The sequence below is a fragment of the Camponotus vicinus genome, unplaced genomic scaffold (genome assembly GCF_025532165.1).
Source record: "Camponotus vicinus isolate PSW18456_S1 unplaced genomic scaffold, iyCamVici1.0 SCAF_1, whole genome shotgun sequence".
NCBI classification, from domain to species: Eukaryota; Metazoa; Arthropoda; class Insecta; order Hymenoptera; family Formicidae; genus Camponotus; species Camponotus vicinus.
Window position 1 is genome coordinate 16223875 of NW_028141945.1, and position 25839 is coordinate 16249713.

Sequence of the window (25839 nt, forward strand, 5' to 3'; positions counted from 1 at the left end):
AACTTGTAAGATAACATAATGCGAGAACGAGCGCCGCTTGAATATCATAAATACGGGGATTAGTATACGAGCCATAGAAGCAATATAAAAAATACAGAGGAAATTTAATACCCGTATCGCATAAAAGTGGCACACGGTGGAATACAGGAGTAATTTACACGATCCACCTACGACGTGGCGCGTAGAGCGCGCAACAGGTTTCCCAAACGTGGTGAAGCGGAACACCGAGAATTCGAGCGTGAATTATGACGTTGGCCTTCCTAATACACCCTAATACGGTCGTAGCTGGTCCCGTTGCAGGAAAGAGGGGCGGCAGGGGGAGTGAGAGAGAAAGGGCTGCGGGAAAACGAATAATTTGTCGGGCGCGGCGACCATTTTTCCACGACGCACAATCTCCCATCACAAATGCGGGAGAAAAAAAAGAGAAGGAGAGAGAAAAAAGGGAGAGAACGATGAGCGGAGTGGAAAGCGTAGGCGGGGCGCATACCAGAGGCACCTGCTCATTTACTTTGCGTCGGTCGGTCGGTGAGGGATCCGAGGGGAAGGGGAATTCTCATTAGGACTTGCCCCTACCAGAGGCTATCGTCACTACCGTACTTCTACACCGCAGCATCGCCGGGAAGAGAGAGAGAAAAAATGCAATTTATTCCGCGAGCGTGGAATATACGTTCCAGGTGGAATCCAAGTGCGAATGTGTATTTACAATACTGTAACGTCAGTTACATAAGGTAAATAATGACTTGCTGAATAAAAAAATTATATAAACGGTTTTACAAAGATGCAACACACTTTCATGATACAAAGATTAATTACGAGGATGTTTGGAAGAGCAATCGCGATGATGACAAAGAAATGGGATGATGAGCGAGAATATTTGTTGTACTCTGGAATTAGATCCTTTCTTGTCTAGTAGAAGCATTTTTTATATTATGGGTGCACTAGATAGATTACGCAAAAATTTATTACATCTCTCTTTTGCTTTTTTAAAAATGTATAATGGAATAAGATATAAACTATACTTTTTTAAATTTAAAGAATAATGAGGACAACCAGAATGAACAATAATATCGAGGAAAGAATATTAATAAAGAATATTAATCTTTCAAGATCAGCAGATATTTCTCTTCAAGCTCTTCTCAGTTATTTTATAGAATAAATTTAAAAGAATATATTTAAATTTATACTTAATAGAATATATTTAAAAATCAAGTAAAAAAATTGTACTTTTTACGAAGAGCACTCTTAATCCATTTTTAAGGATTAAAATTCATTTTTTGAATTAACACTAATAATAAGTGAGTTACTAACCAGCAACTTTGAAAGAAAAACGGGAGGAAGGGGGAGGAAGCAATGTAGCCTTCCTTCCCCATGCATTTCAACGCCTAAAGAGATTTACGAGGCGGCGAAAGGGAGTAGTACGAAGAAAAGAGAGATTGCACCAAGTACGCGGGAGAGAGGGAGGCGGATATCGGGGAGGGAAAGAAAAATAGCGAAACCGCAGCCACCCTCCGCATCCTATGGGCGTGCGCCGCGGGGCCCCCGTGGGACCCCGTGTAAGATCTCACATAAAGATCGTCGTCCGTGCACAATAATGGCCCCCAGAGCTGGCTGGCTGGCTGGCTGGCTGGCTGGCTGGCTGGCTGGCTGCCTGTCGCCCGTATATACCCCGTGACCTCGTCGGCGACCGTTATGACGAGGCGCTCGATGTTGCAGCTTGCCTTGTACTCCGCGTGTAAACCACGCGTGTACGTGCCCTTTAGGGCCCTCCCTCCGCCCGCTCGCCCCGCGGACGCATTCACGGGACAATGGCGCAGGAACAACGAAGCTGCAGGGGTGCGATGTAGCCCCCTGCGCGACGCGGGTGGGGGGCTATCTCAATTTGTATCTTTCGCGAGAGGTGCGCGACACCGACTCGCGCGTTACGTCAACTTCCAGGGGATCAAAGGATTCGCGAGGATGATCGTAAGAAGCCTTAGACTTCTCTGCGATATCAATATGTTCTGGCCATCGGAATAATTTCGGGGAAAAAGACTGTTTCTCCTTTTCCAAATATTGAAGTTTCGATTCCGGTCCTTTTAACACAGTCTGCTCTTTTAACACACTGTCTGTTTAAAGATCTTATTTAAAGATCTAACTAGAGAAACACGTGGATGTTTATAGGAAATGTGAGCGTACTCTAAATTTCTCAAAATTTTTATTATCTTAAATAACTAACTCAAGCATACAGATTGATGCAAAAGATTTATTTATTTTTCTCTGTCAAATTCTGTATTAAGATGTATTAGAAGAAAGATTTTTTCCGAGGCAAATTGATTATCAAAATCAGCGATGACTCTGCTTCGATTTCGTTTTCAATTTTATCTGATAAACACGTCTGACGAAACATCACGCTCTTATATAAAATTGATGCGATCAAGAAGATAAAGGTGTTAGTATCACGCAAATATTTTGTAAATCGTGCAATTTTCGTCCAAAAGAACGATAGCTTTCGTCGAGACGATCCAGGTGATCGGGAAGAATTTCGCGAGATGCTCTAGAAGAAAGTTCCTCAGGAAGGTGCGTGTGTCACGATCCTTTTCAGCGGGCGTCCTGCAGCGTGACGATGTACGTTGACAGAATTGACGCGTAATTGCACGCTATATACTGTCCCCCCGCGAACCTCATAATGAAGCCTTATTATTAACGATCGCCCGCGGCAGATCGCGCCGAGATGCGACGGTTTCACACGCTGCGAGAAGTCCTCCTTTCAGAGGCGCGCGGTACCTTTATCGCCCTTCTGAAAGAATATCGAGCTCTCCTTTCGAGGCGACGTGTGAAAGGGGAGTTCGGGGGCCCCCAAAGAAACCTGAATTGAGGTCCGCCGCCGCTATACTAACCGCGGTAGCGAGCACATTGACATTACGACGTTGGAAACGAGCTTTTAGCATGGCAGAAGATTGCGCAGAGTGGTGCGAAATTTCACAAAAGAATCTCTTCTTTGTTTCCTCCTATAATCGCCTCGGAAGATTATTTTATTCTATGTATCTTTAAACGATTTGTACAATAATCATTTCAAAATTGACGACACTGGGTCCAAAATTGAATTTTTGAATAAATTTTGCAAGTGTCAAATTTAATATATATTATACAAGAAATTTTATAGAGATTGATTGCTTAAAATAAAATGTAATATTAATGCAAAACGCACGTAGCAATTTTTTCGTAAAAATTTAAAGCCTTTGATGATGCAAAATTTTTCTCCCACAGACTTTTTCAACGGATATACAATAATCAGCTGGATGATATATGAAAAAAATATTATTAATTTAATATTTCTTAAGATAATTGTGTAATATTTCAGTAGATGGTTTCAAATAAAAATCTCTACGCAGCGGGATTCCTGGGAAGAAAATTCTATGTGGCATCACTGCCTCGCGTGGTCGTTTTCATTTGCTCCTTGGCCGCTACGTAATTAAATGGATGGATTTAGTGACGGATGTAGTTTCCGAGAATTAATGAGAGACCATCGTCATTATTCCCCGACTACTGTATCTAAGACACTGAGCGATATAACAGAGTTTATAATCCTTGGAACACACTATTAATCGTAGCTTTGTTGTCCCAATTAATGTTGATTGTTAATTATTATTAATAAATATTATAAATAGATATAGATAAATAAATATATATAATTATAAATATAATTACAATTATAAATATTATAAATTATGATAAATATAATAATTAATATACATTAATATTTATTAATTAATATAAATTAATATATATAAATAAAATGTGCAAGTGTATAGATGTTATAACGCTCAGAATTAAATTTTACGCTGCTGATTACGTAAAATTATGAATGAGAATATTTTATGTAACAAAAGATAAGTTTCTCTTATCTTTTATCGGAAAATGTTCTAATCATAAAAATCTTCATAATCGTAAAAGTGAGTATAACACGCCTTTCAAGAAAAAAGTCCTTAAATCTTAAGAAAGATTTATATTCCTTTCCTTTTCCGTCGGTTTTCATTCTTTTCTTGTGGGTGGTATCTCGTGTTCTTTGAACGGAACAATATTAACAACAGCACGCAATTTCAAGGCGCATAACTCGACATATGTCATTGTCCTTAAATGGTGCAAACTGAATCAACGGATGACCCATTTCCGTAAGGCACTGGTCCATGTTGCTCTCGTGCATCCTTTTCTATCCGGAAAGGAAAGTCAAAGCTTGTGAAAAGCTTCCGAACCTTTGTTCAGGACACTGAGTTTACGAGAGGCAATGAAAGCAACCCCCTAGCGTTCTGAAGGGCGTGTAACGGGACGTTTATAGAGCCTAAAGCTAATATTCTTTTCCTGATTTATGTGCGAGGGCGGTTACACGCCTTAAACATTTGTTCGCGTTTCAATTCTGACAAATTGACACTTACGATTGGAAAACCGAATTTTCTTTGAAGGAAAAAAGAAACGGCGATACGATTTGTCAAATACACAGTTGGAAGTAACGATTTATAAGTATTATAGCGGAAAGTTGTCAACTTGCGGTTTATAATGAAACTGACAAATTGGTCATGCAAATCTGAATTTTTTCCTCATTTTTCTTATCTTTGATAAATATTAATTCGTTTATCGTTACGTTTGATGCTTTGAGATTTAATCTGTCTGTGTAATATTGATATCAATCAGGTTTTTTATAAAAGATAAAAAATATGAGACATTATTATCAAAATACTTGTAGGTTGTAAATTAAAGTGTTATTTTATTTAAATGGATTTCAGCTCCAATTCCGTGATTAAAGAGAGAGAGAGAAAATTCATAGATAAAATTCTCAAAATCTGTTTATCAGCTTCTTGCATTTTTTATTATAAACACATCTACATATTTTTTGCAATTGCGGCAAAGAATATAGATATATCTACAATGTATATCTTGTAATTGATAAGTGTTATTATTCTTTATTCTTTATCCGGGAAAAAACGAGGAAAAATTGACCGCTCCTTCTGTCATCGTGGTACCAAAAATAATTAACGCATTTCAAGAACAAAAATATCACACTCTCCAACTTTTATTATTGTATCCTATTCTATTATTTCGCACTGATTAGCCTTCTTCAGTTCGAGGGAGCACCGTCGAAAGGCAGCGGTCGTTATAACTTCCTGATGCCGCGCGGCGCGATAAAAAAGCGTGAAAGGAAGCAAGACGAGAAATCGGGACCAGCGCTACTTTGATCGGGTCACAAAGAGCCTCGGTCTCGTCACCGGTTGAATAGCCCCGGCTAGAAGGAGGCTGGATTAGGTTAGGCAAAGTTACGAGGGGGTGGAGGGTCCCCGAAGCAACACCAGGGGAACGACGTCTTGAATGGGGCACGTGCTACCATCGTCGTAGGTCCTTGGACCCTTCGTCTGGCGATCTGTCTTTCTCCCTCTCCCCTGTTTGTCTATTTTGCTTGTATGTGCGTCCATCCGTCCATCCGATCCGTCTAGAGACGGATCTAGGACTAGACCAAGGGAACTCCTCGACGTTTCTTTTAGCTCGTTCTGCCAGCTGCTCCGCCAAAGTTGCGATTTCTCCGCGGCACGTGTCTCGTGTACAGATCTCTTTATACATATATAAATCAGGACCATCTTCAGCCATTGACCATGATGAATAATGCGCAGCGATTTTATTTTCTGATTATGGGGTGATCTCGATTTGGTTCTGTTCGAGCATCTTGAAACGCGTGAAGAATTGATAGAGTATTGCGGTGATTTTCTATAATAAATATTGTTCGATAGGGACGAAAATATATATAAAAGTTTAGAGAAAAGTAAAAAATTATAATAGAGTGTATATGAATATATTAGAATTGATATACAAAATTTTTGAAATGATTTATTGATGGAAGATATAAATCAAGACAATTGAATATTTCGCAGAAAGTTTATGTTTCATCGAGATCGCCAATCTTATATATTTATCTTCCAGTTAATATCTTATCTTATTTTATTTATCTTGTTTCTGAGATTCTTATCATTACGTTAAAAAGTTCAATCATATGCAAAAGTATTTGATTTTATTTTAACATATTTTAAAAATTTTATTTTTCCTTTACCGTCAATTTAAAGTTTGCAAATCCTTTTCTTTTATGCGAATATAATTTGTCCTAAGAACGCGTGGTCCCATTGAACGGTTGCGGAAAGTCTGTCATGTGATAGAAAAGAGCTGCACGAAAATGCTCGCGTGCCGGGAACGCAAATGCGTGCGCGCTACGCATCTGTCTCCTCTACAGCAGCGCACACACGCGTATGATCTCGACATGAAACGTATTTATACGTATGACGCGTGCACGTAATCCAGTTCGCAAGGCGTGCGTACACATGTGCGTGCGTGCGTAGTATTGGCACGCGAGGGAGCTATATAGTGATATATATAATGCATATATATATATACAGGGTGACCCATTTTAACTTAGGCAGCCAAATAACTCGAAAAATAAGCAAGATAGAGAAAAATGTTTTAGACAAAAGTTGTATGGTTTCGAGGGGGCCATAAGATGGTATCATTGGTTTGACCTTGAAGAGTCATTTGAAGGTCACGTGAAGGTCACTTCAATTTTTTTAAATGGAATACCCTATATATTTTTGTACATTCTTGTAGCTTATTTCGAGAGCTTTCCAAAACACTATAATTAAGTACCTTTCCGTTAAGTACTTTTTGAGTTATGATGCTTGAAATAATTTCTTAATTTTACATAAACCGTAAAATATCTTGTAAAATATTCATTTTTCGATTATCTTACCTTAATACTTTTATGTACAAAATAATGAGAGGAATCAATTGGTGTAAAGAAAACACTTAGTTGTTTTTAAGAAAAAATATGGAATTGTTAATTGCAAATTACATATTTTTTCTTCGAAACAACTATGTGTTTTCTTTACACCAATTGATTCCTCTCATTATTTTGTACATAAAACTATTAAGGTAAGGTAATCGAAAAATAAATATTTTACAAGATATTTTACGGTTTATGTAAAATTAAGAAATTATTTCAAGCCTCATAACTCAAAAAGTACTTAACGAAAATGTACTTAATTATAGTGTTTTGGAAAGCTCTCGAGATGAGCTACAAGAATGTACAAAAATATATAGGATGTTCCATTTAAAAAAATTGAAGTGACCTTCACGTGACCTTCAAATGACTCTTCAAGGTCAAACCAATGATACCATCTTATGGCCCCCTCGAAACCATACAACTTTTGTCTAAAACATTTTTCTCTATCTTGCTTATTTTTCGAGTTATTTGGCTGCCTAAGTTAAAATGGGTCACCCTGTATATATATATATATATATATATATATATATATATATATATATATATATGTATGTATGTATGTATGTATGTATGTATGCATGTATGTATGTACAATAAGTAAATCCACAGCCCCTAGTTGCTATGCTACTGGTACGTGCAAGGGTTACGGTGTCGTACGCTGGAATTTCCTTGCTATAAGCTGACATACTGTCGACAGAAATCGCGATCCTGAATAGATACTTTCGTTCCACGACAGCCGCTTAGATGCAATAAATCCGCCGATAACAAATTGCCGTCAAGCGGCAGCCCGTTTCAATGCGATAACTGGAATCGCATCGGGATTTATGAACGAACGGCGTTTCTACAGCAGGCCATATCGAAACGTAGGATGCAATTTTGTTATTGCCCTTGGAATTTAAAAAGTCATTTAAAAAGTCAAATTTTATACAAGTGATATAAAAACTGAAAAATGTTTTATCAAGAAAATAATATATATGTCAAGATAAAAAACGATAACAAATTTAAACGAATTAAGACGAAATAATATATAACTTTGACAGAAATATGTATACGAGATTTAAACTTGTGATAAAATATTATTTGTATCATATAGAGAATGTATTTTTCATAAGACCACATCGGTTTTGCATTAATAAATGATATGTAAAAAATTATATTTTTTTTTAATTCTATGAGAGTAATTTCTTTTTTATAAATGTAAAATTTATAATTGACAAATTAAGTCTTTTTATATCATTTGATAGATATATTATCGCAAGTGCTCGATTGTTGTTACAATAATGTTATAATTTTTTTACGGCATTGATATATCGCAAACAAATTTCGAACATCGCCATCGTCATAACATCGCTAATAAATCAAGAATAATAGTTCCGGTGAAACAAGATTAAAACGACTTTCACTTTGTTATATTTCGCGTTTACAGTTTTATTTATGTATTTGTACGCCATGATACGACGAAACGAATAACAAATCAATCGATGGAGAAATCTCTTCGAGATTTGTGACGTCCGTGTGTATTGAAAAATACATTATTAAAATTTTGTCCAGTTTCCTTTTCGAATAAAATTTATTTATTGTAGAATAAAAAACACATCATTATATAAATGAAAAAATAATATATTTTATTTTCGTCAATTGTCAAAATAACGATACTAATCACATGATTTGATGTCATTCAGGACCAAATAATAGGAACAAGGATTCTATACGATTGCGAAATTAAAAACATTCAGGAAATTCATATATATATATATATATATATATATATATATATATATATATATGTATATTTTTTTATATGAATTTTAAACAATAAGATGTTTCTTTTAATGTTATATATAATATAAAAATGAACATCGGCTGAACAATCGTCTATTTGTTGTGCTCGGAATATTCGGGCCAGGATTGTAATGTCAGCAGAAAATTCCAAAATTTTTCTACGACGGATGATACGTTGTTAAGTGATATTCGCTGTATTTTAATGTCATTCTATCTAGTCTATTTAGTCATCAGTACACAATGATACGTTACATTGATCTGATTAGAATTACATTTGCACGTCTGGACATGCAATGAAATTTTATTTATATTAATCATCTTTTTATTATTCGATATCATATAGAACAATGTAGATTATATTCTTTGATAATATCGCGACCAAAGGCCGATTTAGATATCACATTAAATTTCAAGGCTTGGATTGATAATATGCAGAGGTATATCAAGAAGCATATTTATATCAAATTTAAAAATTTATCTGTATAAGTCGCAATACAATGTAATGTATCAAAAATTCATTGAATGATAAAACGTTTTATAGCTTTCATTTATTATCGAATCAAAAATTATACTAGATGTTACCTTTGTATCTTATTAATTTATATCATATCTTTTATAAAATATATGTATATACAAAGCATACATATATTTGATTGAAACAAGATTTAAGGATAAAACAAAATGATATAAAATATGATTATAATTAATTTTTGCATTATATTTTCTAAACTATTAATTCATGACCGACAAAAATTGTGCCTGGTCATATTTATCGCGGTTTGATCTGATTTCTTCTGTAAAATATTATGCCAATAATCCACTCTTCCGGTAAACAAGAAAAGTATATCTTCTAAGTACAGATATGATAATCTGTGTCCTCGTATGTTTCGTGATAACGCAATGAATATTTATAAAAGCCGATGATCTACTTGAATTCAGTCTCAGGCACATATTTAAACGGATCAGAGAAGTGTTATAAAGAAACGGACGATACGTTTTATTCTCTTCGAGTGCGAACTTGAGTAAGGACAGGCGATGAAGCGTAAGTGTTGAAATTGCTTAACAAATTTCTAAAATAAGATTATATTAATGTTAAATGATCGATATGTACTTGTATTACACATCGTACCACAAATTTTTTTTATTGAGATTTATATAAATAAATTTATTTATTTATATTTATATAAATAATTTATTTATTTATATAAATAATTTATATAAATAATTTATTTATTTATTTATATAAATTATTTATTTAGATTTATATAAATAATTGATACATTCTTCTATCATGACAAAAACCGATTAAACCGCGATTCGATTATATCGCAATTAACAGCTTCACAATAATTCTTGCCACAGGAGTGTACGTAATCGTCATCGCCTCGTTGGCACTTTGGACCGTGGTCAACGCAAACCACGACTGGCAGCTAGAATGTCCTGTTACACAATGCAAATGTCCAGAGGATTATGCGACTAATCTGCCGCATGAGACAGACTGCACAAAGTTCTACAAATGCGATTGGTGTAGACCAGTATTGCAGGACTGTCCTCTTTCCGGGATTCCGGGATATAGGAGACTACACTATAACAGACACTTACAAGTTTGCGATTGGCCGTGGCAGGCTGGTTGCGCAAATTGTACGAAGCCCGCGATTGACAAGTGCACGTTTGAGAACGAGAAGATATCCAATCCAGAAAACGACTGCAAAACATATTTCGAATGCATAGGAGGTAGACCAAACCCTCGTAAATGTCCTCGGGGTACATGTTTCAGCCGCACGTGTCAGAAATGTGTGGAGAATCGAGCGGGCGGGATATGCAATGACGATACTCCTCCTCCTCTTTGCAGAGAGGGCAATCGAAAATGTCACGATTGTGACTGCCGTGCGTACCTTGAATGTAAATGGATAGGGGACAAATTGGAATGGGCTTTACAGTCCTGTGAAGGTCTTTATTATAATCCCGATGCTAAGGAATGCCAAGAAGCGGACATTGCTCTGCCAATATGCGCGATAAAATGTTTGCATGCTGATTCATAAAGCATAGATACTGATTTGCTCCTATGTTTCGTGCGATGGATTTAGCCGACGAGATTAAATCGAAGAGCAATTGCTGCATTCTCGATATTGAAGTAACAAATCGCTGTATAAAATAAAATATCTCGCATAAAAATAAGAGTTTCAACTGATACAAGTTTCAACTGATTTTCGAAAATTAATCTTGAATGTAGCATCAACAAGAAATAATCAAGGTTGAAAATGTGCGAAACTACAAAAAAGTAAATTAAGAGTTCGGATTATAATAATAAATGCATGTTTTGTAACTTAAAATAAATTATACATAAGAAAAACCTCTTTGAAATGATTTTATTAAGAAATATATAAAAATTACTAATATATAGTACATAAAATAGCAAATAAAACAGAATATAAAAATAATCCCGTTTCCTTCAATCCCGTTCATATTAGGGCGATTTAGAGATAAGAAATAATCAAGGTTGAAAATGTGCGAAACTACAAAAAAGTAGATTAAGAGTTCGGATTATTATAATAAATGCATGTTTTGTAACTTAAAATAAATTATACATAAGAAAAACCTCTTCGAAATTTTATTAAGAAATATATAAAAATTACTAATATATAGTACATAAAATAGCAAATAAAACAGAATATAAAAATAATCCCGTTTCCTTCAATCCCGTTCATATTAGGGCGATTTAGAGATACAAGTGTCTATGTAAAAGATATATTACACGAGAAAGAGAGAGAGAAAGAAGGAGAAGCAGGTTAAAAGGTGATTTCCGCGCATTGCAAAGCGAAGGAATGGTCTATTTTCCTTCTCCCAGAGCTATTTGTACTGACGTGCTTTTACGGGCTACTGCTTGTATCAGATGCAATCAATTTCTACCGCGAAAGAATGAGCGGATTGCATGTCGGCTACCTGCGTTACTACCTATAACATACGCGAATTACGTAAGTACCGAATCGCACGTAGTGTGTTATAACACCGCGCTATTGCTATTGTACGACAGCGTGTCTGTGTTACATGACGTGTATCCGTATGTAATGTACATCTCTCACTTCTATTCCGCATGCTCGCATGCGTGATTTATACGGTTCTCGGCGATAATTCATGGCGGAAAGTCTCGCAGCGAAATATCAAGGGGCTTCTCGCGGATGCTCGCGTTTACAAGCGATGTCCATCTCTTCCGCTTACGATTGGACAAACCACGTGTCCTAAACATCCCTAAAAGCCTTTCAGAGATTTTTCATGAATGATGATTAAGATAGAAAATCAATATCGACAATAAATCTCGGACGCATCTCTTCTTTTATATCAAATTTAAATAACATAATCCAATATATATATGTAATACAATAATTTTCTTAATTAAATTTAAAATTTAAATTTTTCTTAACTAGCGCGTGTCAAGTAATATTTTATCCTGGGCTCGAATACCCTGAAGAAAGGCCCTGTTTATATGCGCGCCTCGCTTTTCGAGAGAACTGTCCGTTTTACGCCGCTACGGGATGTCGGGTAGAAAAAAAGCGCCGGCAGTATACGAGTTTTACGATGAAACGCGTAACGGCGTACATTTAAAAATAATTGCCGCCAGGATGGCAACGATTAATGCTATTGCCGGAATTAATTATTGTGGCGCGGTAGCTTATTAGATATTTTTATTGGCGCTCGTTAAACGCGCGAACGAGCGAGCGCCAATATACATGTACTTGTCTCTCTTTTTCTCTCCATCTCGGTACAAATTCTCTCCCCGTAAACGATATCATTCGAAGATTTATTCCAAATGCGCGTTTCACCCAGGAGATGCTTATCATTTCCTCCCGACAGCTTTACGTCGGGCTTGATTGTTGCTGGGCTGGGACTGACGTGTCCACCTGACATATGCGAGGCAAAATGGTGAACGAGGCAGCGATTTAATTATTGTTAAAATGTGACGGGGAAAAAAGATTAATAAATGTAATTTTGTGATGTAGGTAAGAGATATAAAACGCCCGATATCAATGTCTCGCGATAAGACAAACGACCGTTTTCTCTTTAATGATTTGGTTGCTGCACCCCACCCCCGTCGTCTCAATTCGTCGGAGCAATTAGTAGGTAAACTTTTGTGGTATCTCCGGCCGATAATCTCTGGCGACAAGGATGACGCACAAGTGCCTCGTAATGTTAACAGAAATTCATTATTCTTTTCTACTAATGTATAATGAAAGTCGAAAAAGATATCGAATAGTAAATGACTAATTCCAAAGTAATTACAACACATACACATATAAGGAACAAACTCGTGATTAGATCGATAATATTAATACGTCTTTCAATTAGCTGAAGTGGATTTCGATTTTTCTATCACTAATTTTTCAGTTACTTTGAAACTTTCCATGTATCTATTCTATTCTATAAAAGGCTTAATTTACGTTTCATTTGAACATATCTGATATATTGTTAATAAATTTCGATATTAAATACATTTTAATTAATACTTCAGGATCTTTTTAGTAATGAATATATGAATATCCGATCTTAATTTTTAATTAAAATATATTTAATTTAATTAAAATTTAATTAGAATATATTTAATATCGAAATTTGTTAATATATTAGATACATTCAAATGAAAACTAAATTAAACCTTTTATGGCTGAAACAATGACTTTAATCCATGTTTCAATCGAATATGCCTAATGTAAATATTTAATTAATGACTTGCAATTTTTTTTAAATTCTTTTGCGGCTCTTTATTTATCATTAATTATAAACCAAATCGAAATTAAAATTAATAAAGACCAGGTTGATCCGAAAAAGTTCTCACAAGGAAGAGTATTATCACGACGATCTCTCACCTCTTGTGCAGATGGCAGCGTGAATCCGTTTGTCGACGGTCGTTCAATGATGGCGATGATGGAGAGCACTTTTCGATGCCAATACACTTCAGTCAGCACCCTGTAGTCTCCACTTCACTTAGGATTCATATCATGCATTTTTACACTTTTCGAATCTCACCTTTCAAACAAGCCAACTTCGTTTCCTTTGATGAAGGAAACAAAAGTGCTATTATCAGGAATTGATTGATTTCCTTTGTCATCGAGCCTTCGACCTGTCTTTCTTAAATCACCCATAAATTTGAACCACAGTCATATTCACAGTTCGTAGGAGAGGAGAGAAACGTACAGAGATGTTTTCGACAATGTTTAAGCGTCCTCATAGTGTGCAAAAGACGCATATTCGAAGATACATCTGGGAATCTAGTGCTAATGATCTTGTTTATACTCCTCTCGGCATGTTCACGGTCGTCGTGAATTTATCATGGAGATGACTATTCCGTAAATAGACGAATTCCACGAAATTTCGAATTACAACCGTCTGTCCAATATTGTCTGTGTTGAAGATCAAATCGTGATTACGAAACTTCTCGACATCCTAGGCTATCAGGGAGAGTTCTGTCTAAAGATTACGCTCTTATATATGATGCTCTTCCATCATGAAAGCTTTTGGTCGGAAACCTCTCTTCCTCTTTGATGATTCTCCTTCTGAAGATGTGACCGATCCAATTGTGTCGAATTTTTCCAAGTCTCTCCAAGGATTCTGAACAAGACACGTCGCTCTTGACGTGGGATGCACGAAAATGACTGAGATCAAAGATATACGCGCCGCGACAAACAAGAGAGAGAGAAAGAGCGAGGGTGGAGTGGGAGAGCGAAGGAGAGAGAGAGAGAGAGAGAGAGCCAAACGCGATGACGATGATGGTGTAACACCGTGCGTAGTAGCGGACAGTCGGCGACTAAGGCCCCTGAGGAGAAGTCACCTCTCTCCTCTTCGTCTCTTCTCTCCTCAGAGAGATCTCTCTCTCCACCACACGCGTGGCCGCCAACACACCGTCGCGCGCGCGTGCATCTCCGACACGCACGGCCTGTCCCCTTCTCTGCTCACCACCCTTCTCCATCCCCCGACTCCATCCGCAGACCACCCCCTCTTTCGCTCCTTCTCTCTCTCGCACGACAATCAGGCCGTGTCTTCCATCGGAATAAACGCGCCAACTGCAGCAAAACTACTTGCTCCACACATACACACATGCTTACGCATGTGCTGATGTATCCGATTCGCGGCAGCAACAGCGACGGTGTTGTATGTATCGATAGGAGAGGAGTGGGAGATGGGACACGCGACACAAGCCTTGGTAGGGGGAGAGAGGGTCAGACAAAAGTGGGGGTACGGTCCCCTCTTGTTCCTCCGGGGCCCCTCTCTCTCTTACGGGGCACCCTCTCCTTCCTCTCTCTACATCGAGCATCCTGCGCGTTCCCCCTTTTTCCACACGATTCTCTCTGGCCGGCCAACCTCTCATTCGCGCCGTATGTACCTTTCCATCTTCTTCAATTGATACTTCGATTTCTCGCCTAGCTTGCGAAACCATTTTTTGGCTTCTTTCCAATTTACTTTTAAAATGTCTCACGGATACCGCTTTACACAGACGTCGCGTGTCCGATAAATTAATAACAATGCGACTGGTAATATTTGACCGATGTGAATAATTAGATGTTGCATCATTCCAATTTGTTAATTAAATGCTTAATATTTTTGATAAAATATGATCTTTCAATTCAAAAACAATTTCTCTAATAAATATAGAATAAATAGCGAAAAAATTCTTATATGGTTGAGATTTATGATGAAATGTCTATTATAATTTTATGTATGGATAGTGATTTCGCTTTTACACTTATTGTTAACATATGTTGAAGTGATAAATAGTAAAAGATAGAATATCTCATCGATGAAAACTCTTATGCGGATAATATCAGCTTTCATTACAGCGAAGCTATCAAATTTTTCCGATAACGATGATGTAATAGTTTGACTAATAAACTATTTTTATATGCAATTGTACTCACCGCTTTAAAGTTCCGCTCTTCATTCACATATGTAGGATGTATCACCTCCACCATCGTAGGAAATTTTCATGTAAGCAGCAATTTGCCAATTTTCCCGGGACACGACATGCATTTCATAATATATCAAAACGTATTAAAACAAGAACGTATTAAAAAAAGGATGACTCTCTTCATTACATCTTTAGAATTACTTCAAAGTTAAAAACACGCGATATTCTTATATAATCTTACACACTGGTGAAAACATGAACGATAAATTTTTCGTATATATAATAAATTGATATTAATTTATTAAAAATTACGTCAATTAATGTAATTATTAAAAGTATGTTAACTATCTCCCCCTTCACCCGAGCTCTCTCGCGGACGCGTTTTGCGTCGAGATTGAAAAACAAACCCACGCGTGTCAATGAACGAGAGACGACTAAGCGGCTACGACGATTTTCGTCGTCGACGATCTCTCCGGGTTGCAAAATTCACTTCCCCCCTGCCGTTCCCCTTCCAACGAAGGGTGGCGAACGTTCTCTCCCTCTCGGTTCCCACGCCGCGTTCCCGCAATTCCTCCCTTCGTCCCTTCTCCTCCACCGCCTCCTCGGCTGCATCCTCATTGCCTGGACTCCTCCCTTGGAGACGCGCCCTTTTCCGAGGGTAGACCGCGTACTACCATGCGCCCCTCTCGGAAGTCCGCTGCCGCCCCCGGTACGTCCACCGGGGGTTGAGATTTATTCGCCGTCGTGTCCCACGCTGAGCATAGCTGCACATGGGGTAATGTAATTTCGAAGCAACTGGTGGCGAGGTCTATAGAGAACGTCTCTAGATTTTGCCGTGAATTACTTGCCCAGATTAAATTTTCATCATGCTATAAACAATTTCTTTGATGACAATAACTCAAAATGATTACGATCATATGTTTCTGAATTTTTGAATTTTTGAATTTAGAAAATAATTGTAAGAATATCTTCTTGAAATAATATTAATCACATAAAAAATTGTCATTATATTTTAAAAACTTTTATATTAACGAAATATCGAAAATTATTTCCTAAATAAAAAATGATATGAAAACCTAAGGAAAGAGAATCTAAATTTGAAACATGTCGTCTTTAAACTTTCGAGCAGGCCAATCACACCTGACAATGATTAATTTATGCGAGAAACTTGATGGAGCTCGTAGGAGAAGACGGAAACAAGTGCAAAGAAAGAACAAGATGCGTCAAGCGCGAGGAGAACAGGAGACGAAATAAAAGTACGTTATATTTGAGCGATCAAATCTGGGCGTGAGTTCGCTGCCAGTCACAGCCGGAGCATCGATGTTTTAATTAATGTATCGATAGTGCAGTCAGCCACGAGTTTATCCGTCATCTTGTACGAGACGTATCGAGACCGGCTCTCGAAGCCCACGCAGAAAGCCCGTCGATAATAATTAGGCTGATCGTAGATTTTAAAACGTCACAGTTTTTCACGCGCGACGCAAAACGTTGTTTTAATTTAAACGCGATTGATTACCTCCGCGATTAATTAAATCTTTGCAAATGCAATAATTAATTGTGTGTTTAAAATTAATTAAAACTTTAATGGTGTTAAAACTAATTACAACTTTAATAATAGATTTTTCTTGAATTTCATAACTTTAATTATCTTTTCTTATAGACATTATTCTCATTTTTTATTTTTTTTATTAGAATTCAATATCGAATATTTTATTTATTCAATTGCGAAATATATAAAATTTTGAAAAAATAAAGCTTACATTTAAATAAATAGTAAAAACTTGATTTTGTTAATTACAATCTAGACATCTTTGATCTGTCTTTGCGTTTTCAATTGCTTATAATCGGAAAGCGTCTGGACACTATTAATTATGAAACAGTCGATCAAAAAAGATGTGAAGAATTTATTATAGTATATTTATCATTAAAATAAAAATCGGAAAATCTGGATTATATATTCACTACTATATTTGGTAATTGAATTGATGCTACGCGTTTCCTGGTTTTGCAATGGCAAACTCGATTAAATAAGCCAGAATATCATGAAATAACTATGTATTGTATTTAATTAATATATTAATTATATTTTGTATAAACAGTGATAACGGACGATCTAAATATTTATTACTAATGATCCTCATTAATCTTATTTCTTTCTATGAATCTGCATCTTCCAGATTATATATTTAAAAGTAAAAAATACTTATCGATATTTTTTTCAAATCGTTAATCTCGAGAGTAGCGTTTTTGTGCGTTTGTACTCATTTATCATGGTTAACTTGAGACAAGACGAGACGATATATAAAATCAAAGACTAAAAAAATACGCTGAACGAATCATGTTGATTACACATAAATAAAGCTAGATAAAGTCAGATTTATCAACTGTTTGCGTAATTCTCGGAGTGGGCGTCTCGGACGCCGCTCATTGATCGCGTCAGCATTGTTTTCTGTATCAAGCACCCACCGCAAATTCAATTGATCGAGAATGAGAACATCGACAATTGGCCGCAATTGTATCGATCGGGGTCAATATGATCATCGTTCGATCGGCGATTTCATTGCTCCGCGGAAGAATTTGCTGTGGATTTTATTGAGCCATTTCATGCTTTGATGCATCTGCAAAATGAAGGTCAAACTTATCTTGTAAGATATATGTATATAGCAAAACATATAATTCTCTTTCTTGCGTACAAACGTTAAATGGCTGCATGAAAGCATTATTAAAGCTAAGATGAAATAATTTGAATTTTATGACAAATTTATAGTTTTATAGTTATATATTTATAGTTTTTTAAAAATATTATAGTTATAGTTTATTAAAAAAAATTTGTCTATAAATATGCAATAGATCAGATATGTGTGATTCTTTTATTTATTGTTAGAGAAAAACAATGTTAATTTTTCTTTTTCTTCACAACTGTATAAATGTGAGTTAATGATTAGATACGTCAGAATCGGAGGATACTCGACAAAATATTTTGAATTCGAGCGATAACTCTTAACCTGATTGAAACTTTTTTTTATTTGCGATATCATATATATATCGCCATAGAGCGCTTATTTTTAGAATAGAATACTATATGGGACATGTACGCAATTCTCGCATTATCTTGCGTAGGCGTAGCAATCCCACCGCTGATAAGCGACTTTGTATTTTGCAAGATTTGTGACACGCGATATCTGAAAACTTGTCTCTCTCGTAGCTTTGACATCAAACTATTAATCATGCATATAACCGAGGTATATAAACAATGATTAATAATGATATAATTAACGAACATTTATCATAAAGAGAAATTTTTTTAATAGTGATAGAGTATAATATTAGTAATAAGCTTATCATAAATTTGCGTTTTAATACACATAATGAGAATTTTGTATTAATTTGGAATTTTGTTAACGAAAATATATTGAACTACCAATATTTGAAATTTCAGAAATTTTAATAAATCTATTTTTATTATTTTTAATAGAATATTAATTAAACAAAAAGTTTAATGCATAAAATGTCTTAAACGTGTAAATATAATTACATATTGAAATATATGTTGTAAAATAAAAAAAAAGAAGGGAAAAGAAGAAGAGAGAGAAACCTGCGTTTTAAAAGAAAAATGGATCCTATTGATGAGAGGTTTTCACGCAGAAGTGGATACTAATTTGGGATTATTTTGTGTGCCTAGAAGCTTAAAGATGTCATTTTATTTTATAGGAAATCCGATCTAATTGATTCGCCTCCCCCTAGTTGTTTCCGAGCAACGACGTTTATTTTTTGCGCGTTGGCGAATCGAGAAATAATGAAATACGAGACACGGTAAAGAACGGCAGAGTTCGAAATAATCGTGGCTCAATAAAATTAATATACGGTTCTCGTTGGTTCCTTCACCGTGTTCGTGCGTCAAGAGTCCCAGTCAAAGTCGTAGGTTCGGCGGGCTCAACGAGACACATACACACAGTTCGAGACACTCTTAACTAAGGGTCTACTAACTTTAAATCCGATAATGAATGTAATCAGCGGAAATAACATGGAATCTACGCTGGTCTCGGTCGGGCCGCGGCCACATCCAGGTATACATTCTCTGACCACAGCGTGACTAATAATTATACTCGGTTGGGAGACCCTCATCTCTCTCTCCTACGCCGTTATATCTCGCTGAGAGCGAGAGTGGAAGCCGACAGCCGCAAATGAAACGTAGAAACAATAGTCTCGCGCATTCACGAATCCCGAGAGTATACAAACTCGCTGAGAACATATCGAATCAATGTCCTAAATAATAAATGCGAATCTCCTTCTTGCAACGAGGATTATAATTTGAAGTAATTTTCTTTTAAACAATATTAGTAGAGAGAATTTAAATAGCATTCACATTTAAGTGGCAACGTATATTCGATAGATTTATAGAATTTAATTATATTTTACAATATATTATATTATAGCATGAATGAAAAAAGCATTAAATTTATTATAATTATAAACTGAAAATAAAGCATTTTATTTTAATATGTTTAAAACACATATTTGGGAATCAATAAATAAAATACACCTTTAATTTAGATGAAAGTGTAAGAGGATTTCGCACATTTTGTTTATTGATATAGCACAAATTGTAGCACACATTCTTTCTCTCGCGAGAATCACACCAACATATAACCGCATGTCTTATGATACAGTTTCTTACAATCGCGATTGTATTCTGCTTCGTAACGCCGACGTCAAATCGGGTATCGACTATGAATGACTTTCAATCGTATATCGTTCGATCGACATCGACATTATACGCAATGTACACAATAGGCACGCGCGCATGAGCGAGGTACCTGTCGACCTCGCGACGCCAGCGAGCCGCAAGTAACGGTAGTCTTAATTGAATTATTGTTTCAGTTAATGTCGACATTCATCATAAGAGTTACGCATACACGGTGTCGGAGCGAGACGGAGGAAACGCGCGTCCCGCCCAAGAAGTTGCGGCTCGCTCACAAAAGCGCAGAGCATTCATCTTCTGTCGTGTATGTCACGGACCGCGACGCGACTGGACTCTCTCTTTTTTTCTTCTCTTTGTAAACTTGTATAAAATAAGTTCTTATAATTTGCAGATCTCTCGACCAACCTCTTTTCAGTTTAATTATTTAAAATTGTCTCGTCAAATTTTTCCTGGACTATTTGTACTGTCTTTGATGTAATAATTACTTTTTTAATCTTAAGTAAATATCTTCGACACATTTACGAGGAAAGAATTTTTACATTTTATTTGAATAAAATTGTTAGACTTTAATAATTAATATCGCGTATAAAAAAATATCTTCCTAAAATTTTTGATATAAAGAGATCCTAAAGTTTGACAGATGACGGATAGATTGTACTGTCACAGGATTATGTGTTTTCATTTAACTTTGTATTACGATTATATAGTATATACATGTTACTAATGAATGGAGAGAAAGGATACGTGTACATATATTTACGATATACGATGCAGAATGTTTAATTTATTGAAAGTACCATTTTATGAATATATATATATAGAACGACGTGTATCGTATATCGTCGCGCTGCACAAAAAGCGATCTACATAAATATTAAAATTCGCCGTTACTTAATCTTAATTTCGATCTTTGATAATAAGTCATTTGCCAAGTGCAAATAAGAACGTGCGAGATTCGAGTGCACCGATGTGACAAATGATTAACGGGCACGCGGGCAACATGGTTGTCGACATTGTGAATAATTATCGCATTATGGTATATCGTTGTAATGCAGTATCAATTAAACGTTTCCACATTGTCGCAATCCGGCCATATTGCGTTGCAATTCTATGTGAACGTAGAACAAGGATGACTCGTCTTGACGATGAAATATATCGACTTTCAGCAGAGAAAGAGATGAGCACAAAGAAATATAATATACAAAATAAGTAGAAAATAAATGCATTTATTTGTGCAATAATAGAAATATTAATTATTAAATTTTTTAATGTAATAATAACGTTTTAAAGATGGATTGATTTAATTTTTTTATCTAGTTATCTATATTTTTTATATCATAAAGATTTATAATTGATATAAGAATTTTTTTAATTTTTTGAAAAAATCAATTATTTTTTTGTACGAGTTTTCTCAAAATATTATATATATTTCGGATATAAATAAATACAAACTTTCTCGCGCGTAGTTACATTTAGATCTACTGATAGTGTCATTGCAAAGTGGGAGGAAAAAAAGCAGACCCACGCCTCGTTGTTTAGTATTTGCATCGCTACAGATACCAGACTGCGTCGATCCGTTCGCGATCGAATAAATGAATTTAGATTCGTAAGTTCGTCGAGTGCAGTTTCCTTTGCTGGATCCAGCTGAATTTGCTTAGCAACACGCGCGCATTTCATATTTCGGATGCTGCGATCGCGAATAATAAACAATCGATAGGTGCCACTTTCTATTTCATCCATTACGCATTAGATATCAAGATGACATTTTTATTCCATATAATTTATTACACAATTTTTTATATATTAATCTACTATTTTTATACTTTTTAAATTTTCATACATGTATAATTTTGCCATTAAACTTATATTAAAAAGATAAATTATATCAAAATAATTGTCACTATCCTATACAAGTAATAATTAAATTATAAAATTATTTAAAATAATTTAAAATATTATAAAATAATTTAAAAAACTGATATATGATTAATTAATTAAAAAATTTATCTGTAATATTATATCGAATAAATAATAGTAAAAATACAAGTATATATTTGTCGAGAATATATCCTTATACTTTTTCTTAAACATTACTGGTAGGTTCTAGGTCAGCAGGAGCGACGTAAAAAGGAAACGAAAATAAGGCAGAAGAAGGACGAGAGATCGATGCATATAAAGACTGTGCCGATCGGATCCCTGAGAGTTTGCATAATTCATTCGACTGGCCGGCGAATGCATATTACCTTAGGATATCTAGCCGAGTCGAACAGCGGGATCAGGATGCAAGGACCTCCGCTCTGAATATGAGGTCGAATCGCCGAATCGTCTGGAGATAATTCGACATCGATAACCGCGCTATTTCGACGAGGACCTAGATTCAGGATCTAACAGAATTGACCAAGTATACGTGTCCTCGAAAGGAAATTGTATTCGTATAACATTTGCCAGAAGATCCTATAGTCTATTCGACTATCATATGATTTCGTCTTTGCAGAACGATTTTTATCAAGATTTCTAAAGTATATTATATGAAATAACGCAGTATTTAATTATAAAATAACTACAGAGTTTCTTGTTTTTTGATAATTTCATATCATATAAAATTTGCGTTAAATGTTGTCAATATAATTTGTTTTTTTAATTATTCAATAATTTATTTTTAACAATGCATTTTAAAAAAATATTTATTTTCTAAAGCTGTACTATAATATATTAATAATATTAAAATTATTACCAGCAATAATAATTTTTGCATATAAAAGAATTTATTATTTTAACAAATTTTATTATTTGACTGAATATTTGTTAATAATTAATGTGCAAATGCCGACAATAAAATACATTCAGTTTCGAAGTATTATCGATAGATCGTTGAGTAATTCTCTCAAGCGATTTCAATAGCGATTTTCATATCGTCTAAGCGGCATCCTGATTGCATCTGCTCCACCTGTCTATCGATTTTTCCGGAAGCGTCATCGGGGCGGGTTCCTCGGTTGTGACGGAAGGTGCGCGCTCATATGGGTGGACTGGCTCTCTCCCTCGTTTCTTCGCCCTCGTCTCTTACACCTCGAGGAAGCCACCCCAGGCCAACCGGAATCAAGTTCAATTGTCTCGCAGTGGCTTTTGGACGCGTGAGAAATCTGCGAGCAGCTGTTTCGTCGGGGGTTGCTTGTTCCTCGCGGTAACGTGACGTGACGTCACGTTTTACACGTCGTTCACTTGGTCAAACGAGGAGAACGAAAACATATGCGAGGAGGAAGGAAGAGAGAGACGGGGTGGGGGGTGGGGGGGAGGGAGGAGGGAAAAGACTGTTTATTGCGCATGCAAATTAGAGACGTTCGTCCACGTCTCGAAGGGGTTAAGGGTTCGAGCGACCCTGAGGGCGCCGAAATACTGGCTAGATCTCCTCTGCGAGGAGAGAAATAAGGAGTTTCTCGATATCCTCTTTCGAAAATCTCGCCGCTCTTTATTTCTACGCCTTTCCCACGACCGCCCTCCGCTATTCGCCCCAGCATTTTAATTAGGTCCACCGTTGTTGTTGCTCCTAGTTGTGCTTTGGTAACAATGCGATTGTGACCTGCTTGTTCCGAGACTGATTGTACGTTACGTGTATGATTATGCCTTGCTTCCGTTTAGGCACAATGCGACTAATGTCAAAGAAATTAGGACCAAGAATAACAAATTTTTTTGGCTACATATTGCATACAACCCTTATTATTATGTATATTATACTGTGTATTATATTAATCAATCGTCAGATTTGTTTCTTCCAAAGTGGTATATTTATACACGGAGAAAATTTTATATCAAAGATTACTATAATGTGGTAGTAGCTGCGGACTATCAAGAATTTATAAGCTTAAATGCTATAGTCATTATTTTAAAAACAAGAAAGCAACGTAATTTTTACACTTTCTCATAGTATAAATTATTATGTTTTAAAGCAAAACTTGCTGGATAAAAGTTAGTATTGAGAAGAAAAATAAAAAATATATACAAAGTCAATTTTTACTGTATACCATAGTAAAAATTAACTCTTCCCACCTTAGAATATGGCTTGAGTGTCGGTTTAACAAAAATTACTTTACTTATGTGATAAAAAACAATGTTGCCATAGTAAAAGTTACGTCAAAATCATGTACTAATTGTTAAGAAATCGGAGGGAAGAGGAAAGCGATAGGTGTCGCCTGCAAGAATAAGCCGAAACACGCAGAAGCTTGTTTTATCATACAGTGTACACTTCTAGTTGCAGCTACCGCGTGTCGCATTCAATCGTTAACTCGATAACGTATGCGTTTTGTTGAGCTTTGTTTAACGTTTATTTTATTGTCTTTCTTATTCGTTATAGAAGAATAAAAGAAAGTGTTGTGAATGAAAATGCTGTGAAGATAAACGAAAAAAAAAGCGTAAGTATCTCTTCGATAAGTCGATTTGCAATCTTTATTATTATATTTACATATTATTATATATACATATTTATTTATGGTTTTCTATCTATTATTTTTCTGTTAATGTATCTCATCTATTTATAATTAATATCTCTGAGTGCTGTTAAATTAATTAATAAAGTGTATGGGAAAAACAGCTTTACAGCACATATAATAGTTTGATCATATTTAAGAGATCTTAAATATAAGATTCAATTATAAATACTTACAGATACATTTTGAATCTGTCTTTAATAAATTTTTATTAGATTAAATAAAATTGTATATTATTTATTGTGTCCGTTCAATAATGAATGAAATATTATTAATTATAAGTAAAATTAATAAGAAAAGCAAAAAAGAAGGATCCGGAAAAAAGTAATAAAAGAAAGAATAAAAAATACATTTATCGAAGTTTAGTATTATAATGTTTTACAATAATACATAATAAAGATTACAATTTAGCACCTACGAATTTTTACTATGGCAAATAATGAAACATGTTATGTAAGTGTTAGTTTAAAATTTTACTATGTTGTATTGTAATTTATTCTATAAAGTTATGATGGTCTACCGATCATACAAAAAATAGTAAAATGTGATATAAAATTGTATTACATATTAATATAAAATTTTCTCCGTGTAGCAAAGCAGAATTTATTACATCAATCCGCGAGGAACGAATTTCATGATGCTCTTTTGCTGGAAAATCGTGTCGCTCTCTTATTTTTTTCTTTTTATTCAAATTTTCATGAAATCTTCATTTCTGAAGAGTTGATGAAAATAAAAACATTTTTAGAGTACAGTGCAATCAATAATTAAAATACCAAGTTGGAGAGATGGGTACGGGACGAGTATTCAAGTTCTGCGCGAGAAATGACGACAGCTCTCTTATACATTCTCAATTGCTCTTCTACGACTGCCGGCCTAGTTTGCCACTCGGGATTCACCGATGCAAAATCTTTCAATCCGTCGTACTACAAATTGCACGCCTTTATACGTGACGCGTATGCGAATGCGAGCGACGCAAAACAACATGGCCGATGGCGAGCGTAGTCGACGCTCGGAGGCAGGAGCGACTCCCGCATAAAGACAGCGGCGGTCGTCATCCTCCTCCTCGTCGTCTTCTTCGTCCTCGTCGTCGTCGTCGTCTTGGTGGCATTTTGAATTGCAGATAATCGAGCACGATCGACGAGGACGATAATCGGCCCTGGCGCTTAGACATGCAGTGACTTAT

General features: G+C 35.5%; 2 protein-coding genes and 1 long non-coding RNA gene across 3 annotated transcripts in view; 2 read left to right on the top strand and 1 right to left on the bottom strand.

Moving 5' to 3' along the window:
• Klu (zinc finger protein klumpfuss) overlaps window positions 1–14375 on the bottom strand; it is a 70017-nt gene extending 55642 nt beyond the window's left edge. Inside the window, exon 1 of the mRNA XM_083109708.1 lies at window positions 13438–14375. The gene's annotated coding sequence lies outside the window, so the exon portion shown is untranslated. The remainder of the gene's footprint in view (window positions 1–13437) is intronic.
• The window catches only part of LOC145977626 (uncharacterized), a 54374-nt gene that overhangs the window by 26562 nt on the left and 1973 nt on the right, over window positions 1–25839 (top strand). The window lies entirely within an intron of this gene.
• On the top strand, window positions 9507–11173 carry LOC145977621 (uncharacterized). The gene is made up of 2 exons (XM_083109705.1): window positions 9507–9617; window positions 9938–11173. Exons 1-2 carry the CDS (start codon window positions 9611–9613, stop codon window positions 10615–10617), a joined length of 687 nt encoding a protein of 228 aa, XP_082965831.1. The 5' UTR covers window positions 9507–9610; the 3' UTR covers window positions 10618–11173.